The sequence below is a fragment of the Nelumbo nucifera genome, chromosome 1 (genome assembly GCF_055504915.1).
Source record: "Nelumbo nucifera cultivar China Antique chromosome 1, China Antique-T2T, whole genome shotgun sequence".
In the NCBI taxonomy this organism is placed as follows: Eukaryota; Viridiplantae; Streptophyta; class Magnoliopsida; order Proteales; family Nelumbonaceae; genus Nelumbo; species Nelumbo nucifera.
Genome location: NC_142649.1, coordinates 170,569,302 through 170,590,300, shown reverse-complemented (window position 1 = coordinate 170,590,300; position 20,999 = coordinate 170,569,302). Strand labels below are relative to the sequence as shown.

Sequence of the window (20,999 nt, the reverse complement as noted above, 5' to 3'; positions counted from 1 at the left end):
AAGGAAAAAAAAATCAATTGATAAGTAATGAAATTTATTTGAACACCTATTAAACACATAAATTATTTGTACATCAATTTTTTTTTCTTTGCATCTACCTACATCAGTTGTTACAACAATCATGTATACCAGATCCGATTTGGCCAACTCATATATGCAGGTCGGCTCGCATTTTATAACGCATGGGTCTGCTGTCTGCAATCTGATCTGGTTCAGTATGAATTCATTATAAATGGATTTCAATGTGATGAATATTTTAGACCATTTTTGGACTGATTTAATTTAATGTCTGAACCATTTAAAGTTCCAAACTGTTCAAATTATTTTTAATTCAGATTAGGTCCAATGCAAACCTGTTCCATTAGTTCAATCCAACCCAATCCAATATAAATCCATTGCAAATGGATCAGATTCAATTCAATCCAATAAATATTTTACTAATTTTTGTATAAAAAATCAATAGAAATATCAAAAAAGTAAATACCAATAAAAAATAGGGATTTTTGGACTGCAGTCCCACTCGATTAAGAGTTGGGTGCAATTCGCCGATAAATTCACTGCCCACTTCGTCACATGTAAGAAGTTCCCAAAGTCCGCAACAGGCCTTCTAGATGCGGTGTAGAGGGATAATGAGACCATCAGAAGTTACATCAGTAGATTCAACGAAGAGTGCATGCAAATCCTTGACCTCGACCCGGCCATACGACTCACCGCGGCGATAAAGGGGAGTAAGTCGCGGAAAAGCAAGTCATCGAGGAGGAGCAAGTCCCCACACAAGAGGAGTAAGTTGCCACCTCAGGGTGCTGGGTCAAGTCAGCGATCTGGAACCCCACCGGTTGAAAGGACCACTTACACCCCCTCAATGCGAAGCGGGGTGAAATATTGATGGCAATCAACGATTCCAACCTTAATGTCAGGTGGCCACCAAGGATGTGAGGAGATCCAACGAAAAGGAATCTGAATGTTTACTGCCACTTCCATCGGGACATCGGGCATAGTACAGAAAATTGCAGAAACCTCAAGGAGGAAATCAAAGAGTTGATCCATCGCGGATATCTGAAGAAATATATTCAGCACAGTAACAGAGAGACGACAGACTGACAGACCGATCAAAGAAGAAAAGCCCCAAAACCGAGCAAGAGGTATGACCCGTCACCTCGGCAACCACAACCACCTGGAGACAGGCCGATCCGCGGGGTGATTAACATGATCCCCAGTGGATCCATTATTGTGGGGTGTACCACGGTAGCAGGGAAGACCTCGGTCCGAGAGTTGAAGCAAGAAACGAAGAACCCACCAAAGCGACCTCGGCTTGAAGAGCCCATTTATTTCACCGAGGACGACGCACGTGGGATTCAATATCCGCACAATGATGCCTTGGTTGTCAAGCTCGTGATTAACGACTTCGAGATGAAGCGAATACTGGTGGAGTCGGGAAGTTCAGCCGATGTCTCATTTTTGGAAGCCTTCGACAAGTTGCAGTTGTAGCGAAGCGACATGGAGACGACAGATACACCTCTAGTGGGGTTTAGTGGCGAGGTGGTTAGGCCCCTCGGCCGAATCATAGTGCTAGTTGCAGAAGGAACATAACCCAATTTAGTGCGCTTCGAACACAACTTCCTCGTGGTCGCAACTCCATCCTCCTACAACACAATTTTAGGTCGGCCCATTTTGCACGCCTTCTAAGCTGTCGTGTCGACCTATTACTTGTCGATGAAGTTTCTGATGAGCTGCGGAGTGGGGGTAGTACGAGGTGATTAACTGTAATCACACAAGTGATATGTAGCAGCGTTAAAGGGTAAGGCAAATTTGGCAAAAGATGTCGAACTAGAACCCCCACTTGAACATACCGAGGAGCAAGCTGCCCCGATGGAGGAAATAGTCCATGTATCGGTCTTCGAAGCCAAGCCGACGAAGATCCTTCAGATCGGCGCTCTACTAAACGAACCTCTCTAGTTGCAACTAGTAAGTTTTTTACTCGGTAATTTAGATGTTTTTGCTTGGTCCACGACAGAAATGCCCGGTATTGACCCTAGCTTAATTACTCATAAACTTAATGTGGACCCCTTAGTCAGGCCAGTTAGACAAAGAAAAATAAACCTCGCCCCAAAGCAGTGGAGGGTAGTAGACGAGGAGGTCGGGAAACTCCTTGCAACGGACTTTGTTGAAGAGGTCCATTACTTGAGTTGGGTGGCAAATCCCGTGCTCGTGAAGAAGGCCAACGACAAGTGACACATGTGCATCGACTACACTGACCTCAATAGAGCTTGCCTGAAAGATTGCTTCCCACTTCCCCGGATAGATCGCTTGGTAGATACGACCTCGGGGCACGAGCTGCTGAGCTTCATGGACGCTTACTCTGGCTACAACCAGATTAGACTGGACGTAGCTAACCAGGACAATACCGCCTTTGTAACCGAGCTAGGGTTGTACTGTTATAAAGTGATGCGCTTCAAAATGAAAAACGCTGGAGCAACCTTCCAACGACTTGTAAACAAAATTTTTGAACCATTAATTGGGAATAAAATTGAATTTTATGTTGTTGACATGTTCATGAAAACCCAAATTTCAAATTCTTTAATTGATGATTTAAATTGCGTTTTTCAAATTTTAAGAAACTACAACATGAAGCTCAATCCGAACAAGTGTGTCTTCGGGGTCACGTTGGTCAAATTCCTTGGCTACATAGTAAACCAATGCAGTATTGAAGCCAACCTGGATAAAATTAAGCCATACTAGATATGCAACCACCTCAGAAAGTTAAGGAAGTACAAAGACTAACTGGTCGGGTAGCTGCCCTCAACCGGTTTATGTCTAAATTGGCGGGTTAGGGCCTACCCTTCTTTAAGGCAATAAAGAAAAACAAAGACCTCGTGTGGACCGATGAGTGTCAGCTCGCGTTTAACGGACTGAAAAAATACCTAAGTACCACCCTAGTTTTGAAATCAATAACTAGTAAAAATTAATAATTAATTAAATATTAATAAATAATTTAATAATTAAAAATTATCAATAATTTTTAGTAAAAAATTAATTTCAAAAAATATAAATTTATTTTTTATATTTTCAATCATTTTGATATTTACTATAATTTTTTAGCAATAATTAGTGATTTTGGTAATTTAGTGAAATTAAAATTATAAAACTTCCAACTCACCCAAGTATTGGATACTTGGGTGTGTTAGGGGTTTAGGGGATGACTCCTAGGATAGGAATGACAATGGGTGGGTTCGGGTTGGGATCATACTCCCCATCCCGACCTCAAGTTTTAAATTAATCCCCATCAAAAATTTTAGCCTGCATCCCCAATCCTCAATGAAGAGGGATTTCCCATCGAGAACCTGAATGTTTGAATTTTTTAATTAAAAGTTTGTTTTTAGAAAGGTATTTATTTAATATAAAGGAAAAATTAAAATGCAAATAACATTTTAAATACATTTTGATATATATATATATATATATATATTATAAATAACATAAATAATATTATATGATTAATATATATTTAATTTATAATCAGGGTCGGGGCAGGGTGTGGACTTCACTCCCCGTCTCCAATCAGGTATTCCTATTAATCCCATCCCCACCTTGTCCCCGCTAACCATCCCTATCCCCACCTAATCGAGGAGGCTAGGTATTTGGCAGAGATGGAGAAAATTGCCATCCCTACCCTTAGGTTGTATAGCTCCATAGTACAATATACAATATGTTTTAAGTCCAACTCTGTACATCGCATGAGGGCCCGCTAGTTTTAAAATATAGAGCAAAAACTAAATGACCATTCGTAAGTAGCCACAGCCTATGGTCTGTGACTGGGCACTTGGGTAGTGCAATGGGAGTTCGGATCTGCTCCTCACACAACACGCCTCACACCGACTTCACAGCATGTTCTGGCCGCACATCGGGAACATCTCCCATACTTGTATTTAATATTCATGGGAGATGTTCCCATTATAGAGTGGGATGTGGCTATGAGACATGTCTGAGGCACGCTTGTGAGGAGCGGATCCCAATTCTTGCAATGGGCATGTAGATATAATATAGTAAAGCTCAGCAACTAAATTGGGATTTGCTCCTCACACAGGGCACCTCTCAACGACCTCATAGGCACATCCCACCATGCATTGGGAACATCTCCCATAAATAATAACTAGGGGTGTCCCTGAAAAAACCGAAAAACGAATCGAATCGGAAAAAGCGATTAACCAAACCAGTTGGTTTGGTATTTTTGAAAAATCGAAGGATTATTTTGGTTTTTGGTTAACCTATAAGAAATCAGTAGTTAACCGAACCGACCTGTATATATATTTTATATATATTTTTAATATATGTCACATATTTTCTATATATTATATATAAATATATATTTCATTATATATATATACATATATTATATTTATAATAATCTATTAATAAATATGTTATATATTTTTATAATATTTATAATATATTATATATCAATTATTATTTATAATATAATATTATAAATATATTTATATAATATATATTATAAATATAAAAAAACTGAAAAACTAAAGAACCAAACTGGTCAAAAATTGAAACCGACGAACTAGTTAACCAGTGGTACCGGTTCAATTTCGATTTGAAGAAATAGAAAAACCGATAATACCAATTCAGTTTGCAAAAATTGCCCATAGTTCGATTAACCAAATAGTGGAAACCCCTAATAATAATACATAAATACATAAGTACGGGAGATGCTCTCAATGCACAGTGGAATGTGCCTTGGGCTAGGGGTGAACAAAAAAACCAAAAAGCCAAATAGGCTGAGAAAACCGACTGAAACTAAACTAAGAGATCAGTTAACTGAATCGGTTGGTTCGGTGTTTTAAAAAACCAAAGGTACCGTTCAGTTTCGGTTAACCAATATAGAAAACCAACGGTTAACCAAACCGACCAGTATACATATATTTCTATATATTTTATATATTATAAATTAATAAATGTGCATTATATATAAAAATAAATTTATAATATATAATGTATTATTTATTATTTAAAATATAATAGTTTATATATATTTGTAATTTTTTATTATATGTTTATATATATTTTTATAATATATATTATAAAAATTAAAAAACCAAAAAACTGACGAATCAAACCAATGGTTAACTAGTTAACCAATTGGCAACGGTTCGATTTCGATTATCGGTTTTTCAAAAACCGGTAGTACTGGTTCGGTTAAAAAAAAGGCCCACGGGTCGGTTGCACCCCTACCTTGAGCGTCATGTGACAGCTAGACATATAGATAATAGCTCGTCCAAAAAATAGATATGGAGTCAGAAGAAAACAAGGTGTGGGTAAGACTACGTATCAAAATCATAACTTCTCATTGGTCCAACCCATATCACCTTATCCATACCCAATTCCTCACCACCACCCATCCAAAATTCCATACTCTGCACATAACCCTTCTCTCTACCTCCCTCCCTCTCTCTCTCTCTCTCCCCGACGATCCCAAACAACAAGTAGCAGTACCACTACTATCTCCCCTCATTACCACTTCCATGGCCATGGCAACCCAAGCTGGTCTCTTCACCCCAACCCTCTCTACTCCAAATTCAGGCAACCGTGCCCTTGTTCCGTGGAAACCATCATCGTCGTCGTTGTCGTTCCTCAGTCCTAGGCCTCTCAACCTGTCTCTGGCACATCGGACTATCAGGGCTTCAGCCGCAGATGGGAAGACTGAGGCCCCTCCAGCAGAGGCTCCTGTGGGTTTCACCCCACCTGAGTTGGACCCCAACACACCGTCTCCGATCTTCGGCGGAAGCACTGGTGGATTGTTACGCAAGGCACAAGTCGAAGAGTTCTATGTGATTACATGGGACTCCCCCAAGGAACAGATATTTGAGATGCCCACCGGAGGTGCAGCCATAATGAGGCAGGGCCCTAATTTGCTCAAATTGGCTAGGAAGGAGCAGTGCTTGGCCCTTGGAACTAGACTGAGGTCCAAGTACAAGATCAAGTACCAATTCTACAGGGTCTTCCCTAATGGAGAGGTCCAATATCTTCACCCCAAGGACGGAGTCTACCCCGAGAAGGTGAACCCCGGCCGTCAAGGAGTTGGGCAGAACTTCCGATCAATCGGAAAGAACGTCAGCCCCATCGAGGTCAAGTTCACCGGCAAGCAAGTGTATGACTTGTGAAGTGAGGCGAGGGGTGCTTAGTGAGTTAATGTATTTGAGATTATGTGATTATTTACTCTTGTTTTGTGTACCTTTGTATTTTACTTCTGATCACAATCTTCAGTGAAAACATAGCTAGCATAAGTATTGTGTAATTGTGTAATTTTCTTAATTTCTCCATCTAGTTGAATACTCAGGCCCGTTTTTTCTTTTGGGGATTTATTAATATGAAATTACAAATGTAGATAGTCAAATCACAAGAGGCCAAAAGTCGAAGATATAAAAGATAAAAGAAAGTTAAAACTTTATATGTAGGGTTAAAGTTTTCCCCGAGTCATCAACAAGGTTGTCCTCTGTACCCCCAAATCATCAACAAGCTTACTCCATTTATGTGCCCATGCTGCTGTTTCTGACTTGGGGTACTTGGGATAGTTAAGAGTCTGTATACCAAACAGCAGTTGGTGTGTTTAGGTGTGTGCATATGTTCATTGGGTTATTTGATCAACCCCTCTAAGATTGCCTGGTCGTTTTCATTGCAGAAAATGAGAGCAACCAGACAATGTTTGAGGCATATTCCAGATCCAAACATTATCATGCCACACACAAGGATACGCACAGGCAACAGATGAGACGGTGATTCTTTACTAACACCACACTCTATCCATTCGATTGCATTCCCCTTTCAGCAGGTTGCCTGTTAATTCCCAAATGTGAGCAGCAATTGTGATTTGAGGTAAATGTCTCAACTCAAAGAAAGCCAATGGGGTTATGGTGATTCATATTCACAACTCAGAGTCACACTTGTACCAGAATTTAGTGAGATATGGAAAAATTGGCTGAGTTGCCTCCCCATACTGAAAATTTTCAAGTCTGAAGTTTCTAGTTTGTACTGTGGTAACTGCTGATTGTTTTGCTTGGATTCATATTGATTTGATCCTCCATCCTCTATCTTGGATATTCCATGTTCTGAGGTAACTCAATAACAGAACAACATAATGTACCAGAAGTTGTTTAAGCTAATTAATTAGTTTCCACAAAGGAAGTATATCAGAACATACATTGTTATAATGGATCAATTGCAAGAGGGTCAACACACTACATTATTGCAGTTGTGGTTGCTAATGCTAGGTGATTCAGTGCCATGATTCATGGCGCATCTTTGCATGTTTCCTTTGAGATAAGTTGATTTTCTCAAAACGGAACTCATTCTAGGATTGTTCTTTCTCTTGGGTTCCTATTATGTAATGGGAGTTGTGTAATTAAATGAGAAATGTTAATTCTGTAAGCAGGGAGACCTGGCCCAATCGGAACCCAATCTTTTACACCTGACTGAGATGACTCGCTGATTCAAGTAAAAAAAGAAAATGCCTACCTGGTCAAGAGTCATGGTTAACCAGGAGGATAAAAATCATCCAAGAGTAGGTTCACCCGGTTTGGCTGACTTCAACCAAGTTTTCTGAGTTTACCCAGTCAATGAGTCAACTTGTACTTGATGTGTTAACAATATGAATTCTAAGATGTTGAAAGTTGAAATTTTAGAAAAGATGAACAATTTGATGATATTTTCTCATCAGTTCTGAAATTTCTTCTAGTGTTTATTACTTTAACATATCTCTCCTATTTTATTGATTTATCATTATTATACTTATAATATTTTAATATGGATTACTTGTCAAAAACCAAGACTCGGGTTGAACCATGCAACTAAGCTGAGTCATATAGGACCAAGTGAGAAAAAAGAAATAATCGAAGTTTTCCAACCATGTAAAAGCATTATAATCCTTAAGGCTGTGTTTGGAAATGATGTAAATGCAAATTTTTAGGGGGTAAATTAACATTCTACCGGCTTCAAAAAATACAAACCGGTTTACTTTTGTATGTTTGATTTCCTCCCATCTTGTTTGGCAGCAACTATGTAAAACATTAGTGCACTTTTTCCGGCATTTGGAAACTTACAACGATGTAAACAAGCATTCGACTGTCTCCCATCCCAGTTGCATCAAATAACACAACAGATTTTAAACCTCTTATCTCAGTCCCGAATGACTAAACTATACAACTCCCTTAATCCCAAATCGTCCTATTCGATGCAACTGAACCAGAAAGTAAAACCACATGTTTAATCAAACCAGAAATTAGCAAAACAGAGCCTATCTCTGATATTTAAACCACTCACAACAACCACACAAAGATACTTAAACAAAGCGGATAACAATATATAAAAGACAAAAGAAAGAGGTACGATGAATATGTTACCGCATTTGTCGTTGGCCAAAAATTTCACAGACAATGGCTCTACAAAACCCCGTCATCGTCTCTGAATTATATATCAGCCTGATGTGGGATGTTGCAATAGGGGAGTATTCCTGCATTCGGAACGTTTGTTCTTGGAGGTAGATGTCAGAGTATAAATGGGATTTGAGAAAATGGTGATACCTCACCGGAAATCACCGCTGCTGTAGCTCGAGTGGAAAACAGGGGATGAAGAAATTGACCAACAGTGTCGTATATGAGGGAGAAAATGAAGAGGAAACCTGAGGAGAATCACTATCATATAAAGGATGACGATGAGGATACAATAAATGTGAGTAGATTGGCTTTATCTGACGCCGCCTTCGAGGTTAGGTTGAGATGTGAGGGACGACGAACGATAGATTGAGCGATTGATAGAGAGAGAAAGAGATCACCGAACCACCGCTGCCAAGAGTTGTAGCGGCGGTGGCAGATAGATACGAGATTAGGAAGGAGGAGACGAGCGATGGTTGTAAGAGAGTGAGAGGATGAGAGAGGAGATTACCAGAGGGAAAGAGGTCGGTGGCAGGAGAGAATAGTTGGGAGGGAGGGAGTTCATTGCCTCCTTCGCTGTCGTCGTAGGTTGAAGATGAAGGTAAACTTTTCACCTATTTCCATCGATGGAAATGGGCGTGAATATTTACATCGTTAAAATCGAAGTAGATTTTCACCCGAAGATCGAAGTAAATTCTAACAAGATTTCAAATTTACTTCGATATTAAGGGTATGGGGTGTAATAATACGCAGAACTGACTTCAAATAAAATCAGCCCCCACTAGATTGGCCTCCACAACGTCCCACAGCACATTCTCGCTTTCTGATATCATCATTGGAAGATGTTCCCAATACATGGTAGGATGTGCCGTGGGGTGGGATTTTGTGGGAGGCTGATTTATTCTCCACCGAACTGGCATTTACACCATTTTCAAACGCAACCAAATATTCGTATATGTTTAGTTAAAAAAGTTTGCTTTGAGTTTCTTGTTGTTTACATGTCAAAACAAATTTTATTTATCAATATGATTCACAAGTAATTCTAAATGTGGACATTGTGATTGGCATACTCCATGTGTTAGGTGATTGAGAAACTATAAATATATATTCACAAGTAATTCTAAATGTGGACATTGTGATTGGCAAACACCACGTGTTACGTGATTTAGAATCTATAAACATATATTCACAAGTAATTCTAAATGTGGACATTGTGATTGGCATACTCAAAGCTGTCAAGAAATTTTTTCTCTTTCTTAAATTTTTTGTTTTTTTATTTCATGTCATTTTTGCAACAACCAATGAGATGCACTTTCTCAATAACCTAAATAATCTCTTCTCCTAAAATTTATCCTAAACTACTTCTCCCACTTTCTCCAGAATTATCTCTAATTTCTATTTATCTTCTAAATTATCTCTAATTCCAATTTATCTTCACAATTATCTCTAATTTAGTAGAGATTTTTTCATCTAAAATATCTCTAATTCTTATTTATCCTCTCCCCTACATTGAATTAAAAAAAAATTAAGAATTATTTAAATATTCTAACAAAATTATATAATAAGTTTAAAATATTTATTAAAACACAAAAAAATAACTTTAGATTTTTACAAAATAGATCACGAAATTATGTACTAACAATTTAAATTATGTTTTTTTCTGGATTATCAATTTAAATGATTTTCAAATATTTAATAATATGTAATAGCTTTAAATAAATAAAATTCAAATAACCAAAAAATTTTAAATATTTTATAGATTATTTAAATATTTAAATAACTAAATATTTATCATAACTATATTTTAAATAGTTAAAATAACGAAATTATCTAATAAATAATTTTGTATTTTTACAAAATATATCACGAAATTTTGTACTAACAATTTAAATTATGTTTTTCCAGATCATCAATTTAAATGCTTTTAAAATATTTAATAATATGTAATAGCTTTAAATAAATAAAATTCAAAAAACAAAAAAAATTAATATTTTATAATTGATTTAAATATTTAAATAACTAGATATTTAACATAACTAGATTTTAAATAGTTAAAATAAAGAAATTATGTAATAAATTTATAAAATTTCTAAAAAGTAGAAAAATAATTATAACATAATATTGAAATTAATAATAATTTAATATTTTTATATAATATTGTAAATAACTAATTTCACTTATATCAAGTAATAATTTGAGAAAATAACTTTAAAAAAATTAATATTTATCATAATAATTTTAAAATCTTAATTTGTATTTATTATAAAATTGTATATACTAAAAATAATATTTATTTTATTTTAGTATTTATTTATTGTTTTTATGATAAATGTATTTTCAATGATTATGTATAAATTTATTTTGTTTTGTTATTTAATAGAAAACTTTTAATAATTATTGGACATTAAACTACTATTAGTGAAATTTTTAAATTTAATTCATTGTACTTATTGTATTTTTGTTATAACTTATTGATTAATATTTATTAGAGATTAAACTATTATTTGAGATTATACTATTTATTGACTAAGTTAATATCTTTTTTGTACTTATTGTATTTTTTTCATTATCAATATATTTTCAATAATTGTGTATTTTTGCTATAAATTTTTAATAATTATTGGAGATTAAACTATTGTTCTTTATCAGAGATGAGACTATTAATTTAACTGAAATTATGTGTGTTAATGAATTGGTTCGGTTTGGTCGGAGACTATTTGGCCAAGCAAATTGACCTGGTCAGGTTGGGTAGTTGGTTAGCTAAAATCGACTAATCTTTTGTGAAAACTGACCCACTCAAGTTGTATTGGTTTGGGTCGATTTTTTGTTTTGGTCAATCGAATCAAAGATTTAAACTTAAAAATTATAATGCAATTATTAAAAAATAAATTTAAAATTAGATTTATAATATAAAACATTTTAGACTAAGAAATATGGGAAATTTCCCACTGTCCCATATTAAAAATTATGTTTAAAATATAAAATATTAATATGCATACATATCATTCGGTTTTGGTTGGTTTGCAAATGACCAAAGTGAAATTGATCAAACTTGATCGAATTGGGAAATTTTTTAACCAAAACCGACCTAAAATACTAGGAAACCGACCAACTCGGGTTGAGTTGATCGGGTTGGTTGGTTTCATCAGTTTGATGAATAAACCTAACTAAAATTAATTATTGTTATTTTTGTATTATGAAAAAATTTATTAAAAGTAGTATATAAAATATGAGTAATTATTAATTATTTAAAATGTTGAAAATATAAAACAATTGTATACTCTTATGGTTCTATTAGGGTCATTTACTAGAACACATCTTATACTTTTACATATTTACTTAAACCTACCTTATAGTTTTCATTTTATTAAAACATCCTATATATTTTACAACTTATTTACTTAATCAACATTTCACTAAGGAGTGTTTGTTTTGCCATTAGGCCCATGATTTTTTAAATCAATAATACCCTTAACACTTTCGTTTTGTACAGAAAACAAAATTAACCAAATATAGCCAATAGAGTGGTTGCACATGTCTTATAAAGGGCAAAAGTGATACTTTTATTTTTATTTTTTTATTAAATTTATTTAAATGAACATTAGGGTCAACACTGTCATTTTCCATTGTCATCTAATGGAAGATTGATTAAATCTATTGCAAATTATAAGTGCTATTTGAGTAAAATTTTAAGTATAGGATAGATTTTAGTAAATTCATGGAACTATAAGGGATATTTTAATAAAAGACCATTTCTATTATTTATCTTTCGCTTAATAAATCTCGTGCATCGCACGGGTCACCGCTAGTAATTCTATAATTCTATGAATGTTCAACATGGAAACTACAACCTCCAAACATGAAGAGGGTGAAATTTCCAAGAAGATGATTTGAATTAAGACTTCAACAAGGGATCCTAGTTTGACTAGGACTGATAGAGGAATATCGATTTGATTAGAACTCTATACAAGTTTAAGGGTAAAAGACTAAACCTCCCCTGAGGTTTGTGATAAATACTTGTAGCTTCCCCCCAATATTTTATAGGACTTAAACCTCACCTGTTAGAAGAAATTTACCCTTCATCACTCTTTAAATTTTCAAATAAAACTATATAAACCATAAACTCAGGGAAGAAATAGGACAGGATGCCTTGCGAAATTCTCCCTTGCAAGCTATCTACCATTCTCTACAAATCCTGCTTAATTTTCAAAGGACAGTCATTTTAAAGGCACCTCTCTTGAAAAGACTAAACAAACTTGTAAGTTTTAATTAATTACAAGAGCAGTCCTAATTTTCAACTTCCCAGGTTTGAACACCTACTCATTTATTTAATGGAGGAAGTTCTCAAACCATCCAATGAAAACCCAACAGATTTCTAAAACGGGAGAGAAAGTACATCCGCTACTTCTTGATAACTCATCAGTTATAAAGTGGATTGACAATGCTTGTGGTTGTTTTATTCTGTTTCAAAGAGGCATCATGACCAATCTTTCTTCCAAGACCATATTTTATAGAATCTCCTTTAGTTGAAGCTAGTATAGATGCTTTTTTTTCATACATATCTTGACTCGTGAGGAAAACAAAGATTATCACTAACAAAATAATTTAAAACAAAACACAACACAAATACTAAATAAGGAGTAATAGAAAGGGATTTTTTCTGGTCATAAGAGATAGCCAAATTACATTGGGGTTTCAGTTTTGGATAAAGGCAAAATTCGATTTTTATAAAATTTTACATGTGCATGATATCATGTGCAAGTGGATCACAAACAGATTTGTTAGAGGAGGGGAGGTTTCTGTCCAATGATATCACCCAATAAGGGAGGTCTTAGTCCAATTTCAAAACAGAAGGGAGGTTTCAGTATTTTTATGAGAAATGTGAAGGGAGGTTTAAGTCTTTAACCCTAAGTCTAATGGTAAAGTTGGGATGAATATCATAAAGCTCCTAGTTGTATTAGACTTTTAGGGAAAAATCCTAGTTGTGCTAGAACTCTGGTATTTTAGTTCTAGATGACTCTTGAACGAATATGGGAAATGCCTTTATAGCACTAAGACTCGAGATCATATCTCCGCCCCACAGCACATCCCCTTCGTGTATTGGGAACATCTCCCTATGATGTCATCATCGGGACTGGTACTATCATCAAGAGATGTTCCCAATACACAGCATGTGCTGTAGAGTTTTTTGGAAGTATCCCCGGGGATGTTTTTGACACAGTAGACAAAAGGGAACTTGCATAAACCCTCATAATTCAATAGTTCATGACATTTATACTTATCTAGGCCTAGCACTGTGTTTCTAGAGATTTAATTCGACCTGGGGCCTGGGCGCGACATGGAATGTTCGACTTAGAGACACACCTTGACTTGAAGCCTTCAGCCTATGGGTTTAATTCAACCTAGTGACTTGGGCTCATATGCCATAGACCTGGTCCGCATAGGTCCACACATCATAGATATATATAATCTAGACCTAGTTATCCAATAAGCCTAAGGGTGGATGCTTTATTCTTTCTAACAAGGTTCGTTTATCTTTTTACGTGAGAAAAGTGGTTTGGACTTTGAAGGTCAGGGAAACATGCCCCAAAGATCGGTGCATATGGTGAAAAGTAAATGAACGGTAGGGCTGACATGGCAAGATGCCATTAACCAATCATAAAATAAAATAATGGTTTTTATAGAGTATTTGTGGTGCCTTAGAAGGTTGATACGACCCATGGGTAGTGTGTAACCCACAATGGGACATACATTAGATGTTGTATGAAAACATGTGCTGAAATGATCTTTTATCTATTTCTTACTCTTCTAAAAACTCATTACGATCATGACATCACATTTTATTTTAAAAGTATTATTTAATTTCATTTTCTCCTCACTTTATAAATGAAGGTGGATGGAACACATTTGGGGAGACTTGGACTTAGAGTAGGGGTTGGCCGTGTCTCTCTCACTAAGGAATCACTTTCTTATCTCTTCATTTCATAGAGGCCCTTTTATGGCCTGATTTCTCTTCTCTTCTCTTCTTTTCGAGTGACGTGTGAAGGCACTCAATTAGGGGTGTCAATTGGATTGGATTTAGTCCAATGTGAGCCCATTACAAATAGACCAAGTCCATTCCAATCCAATCCGATGAATATTTTGGATTAGTCCAATTTAATGTTCGGACTGTCCAATCTGTTCAAATTCGTTTTAAGTTAGATTGATTTCAACCCAAACCCGATTCGTTGACACCTATATTCTTATCTTAGATCAATGGACTGGATATTAGTTTAATCCAACTGCATCCAATATAAATTAATTACGGATGAACCAGGTCCAGTCCAATCTAATAAATATTTTAGATCTGAGTGGTCCAATCCAATATGTCTTCTTGGTTTGTCCAATCCGTCCAAATTGATTTTGGACTGGATGGGGTCCGGTCCATTGACACTCTTACACTCAACAAATCATCCTCACATTGTGGCAAGTAGAAAAAGGACAAGACACCCTATGACATTAAGGTCCATTCGCTTTTCGGTGAGTTACTTACCCGGGTAAATGCATTTACCCAAATAAGTGTTTCACAGGAAAGACTTATCCAAGTAATTACATTTACCCATGTTCTTTTATTTCCCATGTAAGTAAAGTGGCATTTGATAAATCTGAAAATTTAGATTTGAAAAGTTAAAAAGATATTAAATGTGTCTAAAATATGAAAAGATGCATAGTTGCTTTTCTACTTTTTAGAGGATCTAAATCCATAAGTTTGTTTGTGTTGGATCAACCCTTTGACATCTGAAATTTACTGATTTTACTATTTTACCCCTAAAATATACAATTTGGAAGTATTGAATTCAATTTACATTATCTCATAAAAATTATTTTTCAACCTCAAAATAAAATTGAAACAATACAAATAAAAATAGTAAATTAATAACTACTAATTAATAAATGAAACGAATTAGAATTTAAAAAATAATTATGATTATAAAAATACTAAAATAATTAATAATTTACACAAATAAAAATTAATGAAATAATTAAAAATTACTAGTTATTAAAAATAATTAATAAATAATAAATAAAACAAGTAAATTTAATAAAAATAATTAAGATTTAATAAATATATTAAAATAATTAATAAAAATAATTTGTAATTAATAATTAATAAAAGCATTATTATTATTCACCAAACCACCACTATTGCTTGTTGCAACGGTGGTGGCGGTGGCGGTGGCGGTGGTGGGAAGACAGGGAAGGGAGAGAGAGAGAGAGAGAGAGAGAGAGAGCGAGAAAAGACAGGGGGAGAGAGAGTCGCCACTACAAGTTGCAACTGCAATGGCGGGAATACAAGGCGAAGAGAGAGAGAGTCACAGCTGCAATTTGTAGCAGCGGTGGCGGGAAGACAGCGCGAAGAGAGAGAGAGAGACAGAGAGCGAGAGAAAGGGAGAGAGCGAGAGAGCGAGAGAGAGAGAAGACATGGGGAGAGAGAGAGAGCCATTGCAATTGCAGTGGTGGTGGCAGGAAGATAGGGCGGAGAGAGAGAGAGACAGAGAGAGAGATAGAGAGAAAGAGAGGTCGAATGTTTAGGTTTTCTGGGTTTGGGGGTATTAGGGGTAACTCGAGTCCTTTATGAAAAATTGTAAGGATATTTTGGACATTGGGCCGGCTCTAAACGTGTTTGAGCGCGTTAAGAGTCAGCCCAAGGTCTATGATTTTCAGATCTGAAAATCAATTTCAGACCCAATTTAAGAGGTATAACCAAACAAGGGGTGAGGTATGAAAAGTAGCATTTTCAAATTCAGACCACTAAAAGTGTAACCAAACGGCACCTAAGGCAATGACCGTTTTAGCCATAAAAATACAATATTAAAAGGGATATTTTTGTCCCATTCAAGTGTTGGCAACTTTCCCCCCAAGTGGGAAAGTTATTTACCCACCTAGGAGATGGGTATCACTTACCCGGGTAAGTGATACCCAGGTAAATAAACTTTCCCTATCCCCCACATAAATCTGAAAAAATAATATGGGTTTTTTGGTCAATAGGAATCAGAATCCCATTGACCAACTTCCCCCTTTCAAAATCCAGAAAAAGAATGCCCCCTAAATCTCTTGGATAAATCCGATTTGATAGCAATTGATTCACGCTATGTGTGGTTTCTCAGTCAAATTTTGACATTGTACCATAAAAGGCAAAACTACTATTAACTTTGCATGAAATTGCTATATAATAATTTTCAAGAACTTAAGAACAATTACAAATGTGTTGTTAGAACTTGGGATCTTGGGATCTTCGGTATGAAAACATCTCGCTCTCCCAACACGCCTACCTCTCTATAAATAGCTCAAGAATGCCCATTCGTCCACCCCCAGAGAGAGGAGATCGATCTACCATAGCTGGTTCCCAATAGATTTAGACTTGAGTACTAAAGGTAGTAGGATAAGAACGGTCTGATTTTTGTTAGATGATATGGCTGAATGCTTGAATCGTACATGTTAGAAGATTTTTCAGATCTGACATTCAGCATAAATAAAATAAAACAAGCGGATTTTCCACGAATAGTTAATATTAGAATATAAAAATTAAAATAATCAATTATACCATGGAGATATTGATATTATTAGGGCTCCACTTACGATACATGCGAGCATGGTTCCATGTCATTATTACAGTTGAAAATAGTGAGTTGTTTCAGCAGAAGGGTTGGAGTTGGAGACCATATAATTCAATGTTCATGCAGGTGTAGTATATCATTTAATTATTATCCCTTTTCAATCTTTCCCTTACCCATAATCCACTTCGTGACGGCCATTGAGAGAGAGACACGCACACACAAAAAGAATGACACGTCACCGGAAAGCGGTTTTCCCATATGAAATTATGAATGACTCGTTTTGCACTAAAATGGAAGTGAACATCCAATTGTATCCCCGCTTTCTGCACCATTAAGCCCATAACAAAACCTTACTACTAACACTACCGTCTACATCTAATTAATAGTTCATATCAATCAATATTCTTCTGTCTTTGAATATATATTTTCCTCCATCTCATCTCATCAAGGTCAATAAACTTGTTTGCTTATTCATTTACATCATGAACTAAGTAAAATTATATACAGCATCTTTGTTTTGTTTTTGTAAAAGCAGACAATGATGTAATGGTCCTTAATTAGTGCTTTGGGGGGACCAAGACCTTCACTTAATTTGACTAAAATTAATCAGAGTGCTTAGAGTAACATCAAGTAATAGAAACTTGAATTGGTGGATCTGCTTTTCACAGATCACACCTCATTCCGACCTTTCAGACATACCCCTTCTGTGTATTGGAAACATCTTCCATGAAAAATAATACTTAATTATGAAAGATATTTTCGATACATGATGAAATGTGCCTGTGAGATCGTTGTGGTCTCTGGAAACTTCTGATAGGTAGCTGTTGGTTGGTGTGCATCTTTATCAGACAGGCATAACAATCAACCAACTAACCGACCCAATAGGCCAACAACTAAAGGCTACGTCGTTCCCAACCAGCCATGCGTGAGGTGTACGTGGAATTTATTTTCTACATTTTTTTTGAATTGTCATTATTTGTACAACCCATTTACATGCATGATCATTCGATCTTTTCCACAAGTACACAAGAGCCACAGAATAATCGGATTATACGATCCGATATGTACAGGGTCGTGGGCTATAAACTAAACTTCAGCTATGCACCAACAGTCGTCGCTTTGAGAACCGAATCCATCTCGCTCCCGCTGCTGCTGATCTTTTGATCTTTACCGTCCGTTCGACTGAACCATATTTCTGGAACCACTTGCGGCAGATGGACTACGCTCTCCGCCACATAACCAGCTTCTTTGCTTTTTACTTGCTTCCCAATCTTCACGACCAGGATATCAATGCCATTAGTTGAATTGTTAACTACTTATTAATAAACTTTAAGGTTATGTTTGGATTGAAGGAAAAGGTAGGGAAAAGCTCCCTACAAAACAAACATAGCCTAAATTGTAAATGCATAACAGCAAGAACAAATATATATATATATATATCAAAGATCCCAATTCCCAAACAACTGGATCTTCGATCCTTAGCTTTGGAGGCGTAAACCCAATGATGTGTACGCGATCTATCATAGAAATACAGGATACTGATACAGAACACAATCTCTGTATCATGTGATTAGGACTTATGACTGACCACGCTGATTCCTTTATCAACGCAAACTGGATGTGTCGCACGAAGTTTCACAAACCAGAATCTCGCTTTTGAAGTTCTGAATTCTGATAGGTGGCTCTGAGAACTAGTTTAGGTTTGTGTTGTTAGGGGCAATTTGAGATTTTGAGTTCAGTTCACGTAGAATTCCTAATGCGATCGTACAGTCCGTATAAGCGGCGGCGTGGCTTTTTTATCCACCGTCCGATATGAGGCTTTTCCTCCTCCGTGAAGCCTATGACTATCCAGTATCCCAGTCTTTCACAGAGGAGACAAAGCCGCGTAAGGCGCACGCCCCCACACACGCAGAAAAGAGTTGAAAATTTACCAAGACAGTGCGGAGTCCCACGACTTTCCCGGCGGCAATATTCCGTTCGTTGTCGTCGAGAAATAGCTGGGAAAGATTGCCAAACAATACGCGTTTCAGGATAAAAAAATATCACGCAAATATAAAATAAGTCTCAAATGCAAAAAATGAGGTGGCGTACCGTACGACAGGGATCTACTTGTGCAACATCGATTGCGATTTTCATGGCGTTGATGGATGGCTTCAAAACAACGGGAAACTCGTCGGGACGACTGGATTTCGAAAGGTTTGGGTTAAGAGTCTCGAAACAGATTATTTGATCGAAGCAGTCTTGTAATCCTAGCCTGTCCAACACTTTAATCGCGTGGTTCCTATCCGAATTGGTAAAAATCTGCAAAAATAATAATAATTAAAGAGAAGACGGAGACTGCTTAATATCTAATATTAACAGGAAATTGAAGTCGAATTGTAAACTTGAAAATTGAGATTTACAAGAGGCACTTGAATATTTTTAATCTTACTATCTTTCTTTGGTTGATGGTCCGCAAAAGATTTCGTAGTTGAGGATTTGGTTTAATGGTCTCATAAGGCAACCTTCCGTGCACGAAACTAGTAAGAAAAAATATGGATATCAGTAACGCAACACCAAACCTCTTAACAAATTAGACTTGTCGAAATTAATTCTCTTCTTCAGTGGAGAGAAATTAAGAAAAGGTGAGACTATTTGTTCAGCTTTGCAGTCTTTTAGGTTTCTCACCCGTGATAGTCATCGGTGTCGATATCATAGCCTAAAGCCTGCAATGCAATAGAGAAATTAATTTACCAGAAAAATAGGCATACAGAAAATGAAAAATGCAGAAAAAAACAATTTAAATGATTTTCTTTTGAATGATTAGTTAAAAGTAGTTACTCTCAAGCCAGCAAGGGAGCTCCCGTAAGTTTTAAAAAGCTCAACTCGTAAACTGGATGCTTTGTCCTCTGGAAATCCGCATTTCTTCACAAGGAACTCTGTATATGGTTCAATGATGAACGATCACTGATCAGGCCTTTATTGATTCTTTAATTTCTGAAATTAAGTTTAGCGACTCATTTTAGCTGGAAACTGGTTATATTCTATGTGTTTTATGCATTTACCTTCTATGTTTCTCTTGCACGCTTCACCGATTCCCACCTTCGACGAGTACAAAGTGTCGTCGAGATCTGCAATTATTAAATCAGAAATAATCAATTAATCATCCACTGAAGAACAGTGAATCAAGCAATTAAGGATGAATCATGGAGAGGATGAGATACCGAAAAGAAGGCAATCGAAAGGAGAAGTGGATTCTCGAGGAGGATTGCTGCATAGCTCCATTATCAGGATTGAAGAGCAGCAAAAGATGAACGAACTGCCTCGCCGAAGAGAAAAGTAGGAAGGAGGAGGAGGAGAAGACGAACCAACCAACCAGGCAACCCACTGTGAATAAGAAATTTCTAGGCTGAGCCCCTTGAAAGTGTTTGAGAGAAGTTCTATTTATAGATTATTCAGAGCGTGGAGACGCTACAAGGGAGAGAGAGGGAAGGAACGATATCAACTTTATGTGTTTGTCTTCACAAACGGATGAGGGGCCCACACTCCATCGTCCTCATCTAACAATAGTTATCCAGATTACAGACAGCTGGTGAGTCCTCTCATAGCCAACGGTTAGATCCCGAAACACGTATGCTCATCTCATCAATGAGGTAAAATGACTAGAATTTCCCTTATTTAGCACATGAGCACATTTTGTTTTTTCCGTTTTGTTTTGTCCTCTTGCAGTCCAGTCTAATCCAAATTGGACACGTCCGTCTGACGCATGAAAAATGTTTTCCCACTTTCCAGTTGTTTTTTCCTTTTTTTCTTTTGTTTGTAGATCCAGACCGTCAGATTGAGACGCGTCCTTGCCATCAAATTTACGTATGCGATGATGGGCAACACCTGGTTGGAATATCTAGTGATAAAGTTGGTTTCATTGTCCAAATCCGAATCAAATAAATTCGATTTGAATATATATAATATTATATATAGTGGTAAAATT

At 36.2% G+C, this 20,999-nt stretch overlaps 3 protein-coding genes across 5 annotated transcripts in view; 2 read left to right on the top strand and 1 right to left on the bottom strand.

Annotated features, from left to right (window-relative positions):
- Positions 1-7,145, top strand: part of LOC104596661 (ent-copalyl diphosphate synthase 1) — a 35,349-nt gene extending 28,204 nt beyond the window's left edge. The window contains exon 16 of one of the 2 annotated variants that reach the window (XM_088895220.1): positions 6,689-7,145. In XM_088895220.1, coding sequence (XP_088751346.1) covers positions 6,689-6,778 — 90 coding nt within the window. In that variant the 3' untranslated portion in view covers positions 6,779-7,145. Of the gene's footprint in view, positions 1-160; positions 6,359-6,688 lie in introns of those variants that run through there. The other variant, XM_088895221.1, reaches the window with a different exon arrangement.
- On the top strand, positions 5,424-6,358 carry LOC104596510 (photosystem I reaction center subunit II, chloroplastic). The gene has a single exon (XM_010257704.3). It carries the CDS (start codon positions 5,532-5,534, stop codon positions 6,168-6,170), a length of 639 nt encoding a protein of 212 aa, XP_010256006.1. The 5' UTR covers positions 5,424-5,531; the 3' UTR covers positions 6,171-6,358.
- A 10,820-nt stretch (positions 7,146-17,965) lies between the features above and the next one.
- LOC104596512 (Haloacid dehalogenase-like hydrolase (HAD) superfamily protein) lies at positions 17,966-20,484 on the bottom strand. Of its 2 annotated transcripts, none has more exons than XM_010257705.2 (8): positions 20,236-20,484; positions 20,077-20,142; positions 19,853-19,950; positions 19,700-19,737; positions 19,464-19,551; positions 19,124-19,333; positions 18,964-19,029; positions 17,966-18,303 (listed from the first exon to the last, which is right to left on the bottom strand). In XM_010257705.2, the coding sequence occupies exons 1-8, from the start codon at positions 20,294-20,296 to the stop codon at positions 18,130-18,132; spliced, it is 801 nt and encodes a 266-aa protein (XP_010256007.1). In that variant the 5' UTR covers positions 20,297-20,484; the 3' UTR covers positions 17,966-18,129. The 2 variants fall into 2 exon arrangements, with proteins under 2 accessions (XP_010256007.1, XP_088751343.1); XM_088895217.1 differs by lacking the exon at positions 17,966-18,303 and adding an exon at positions 18,332-18,405.
- Between the last annotated feature and the right edge of the window lie 515 nt (positions 20,485-20,999).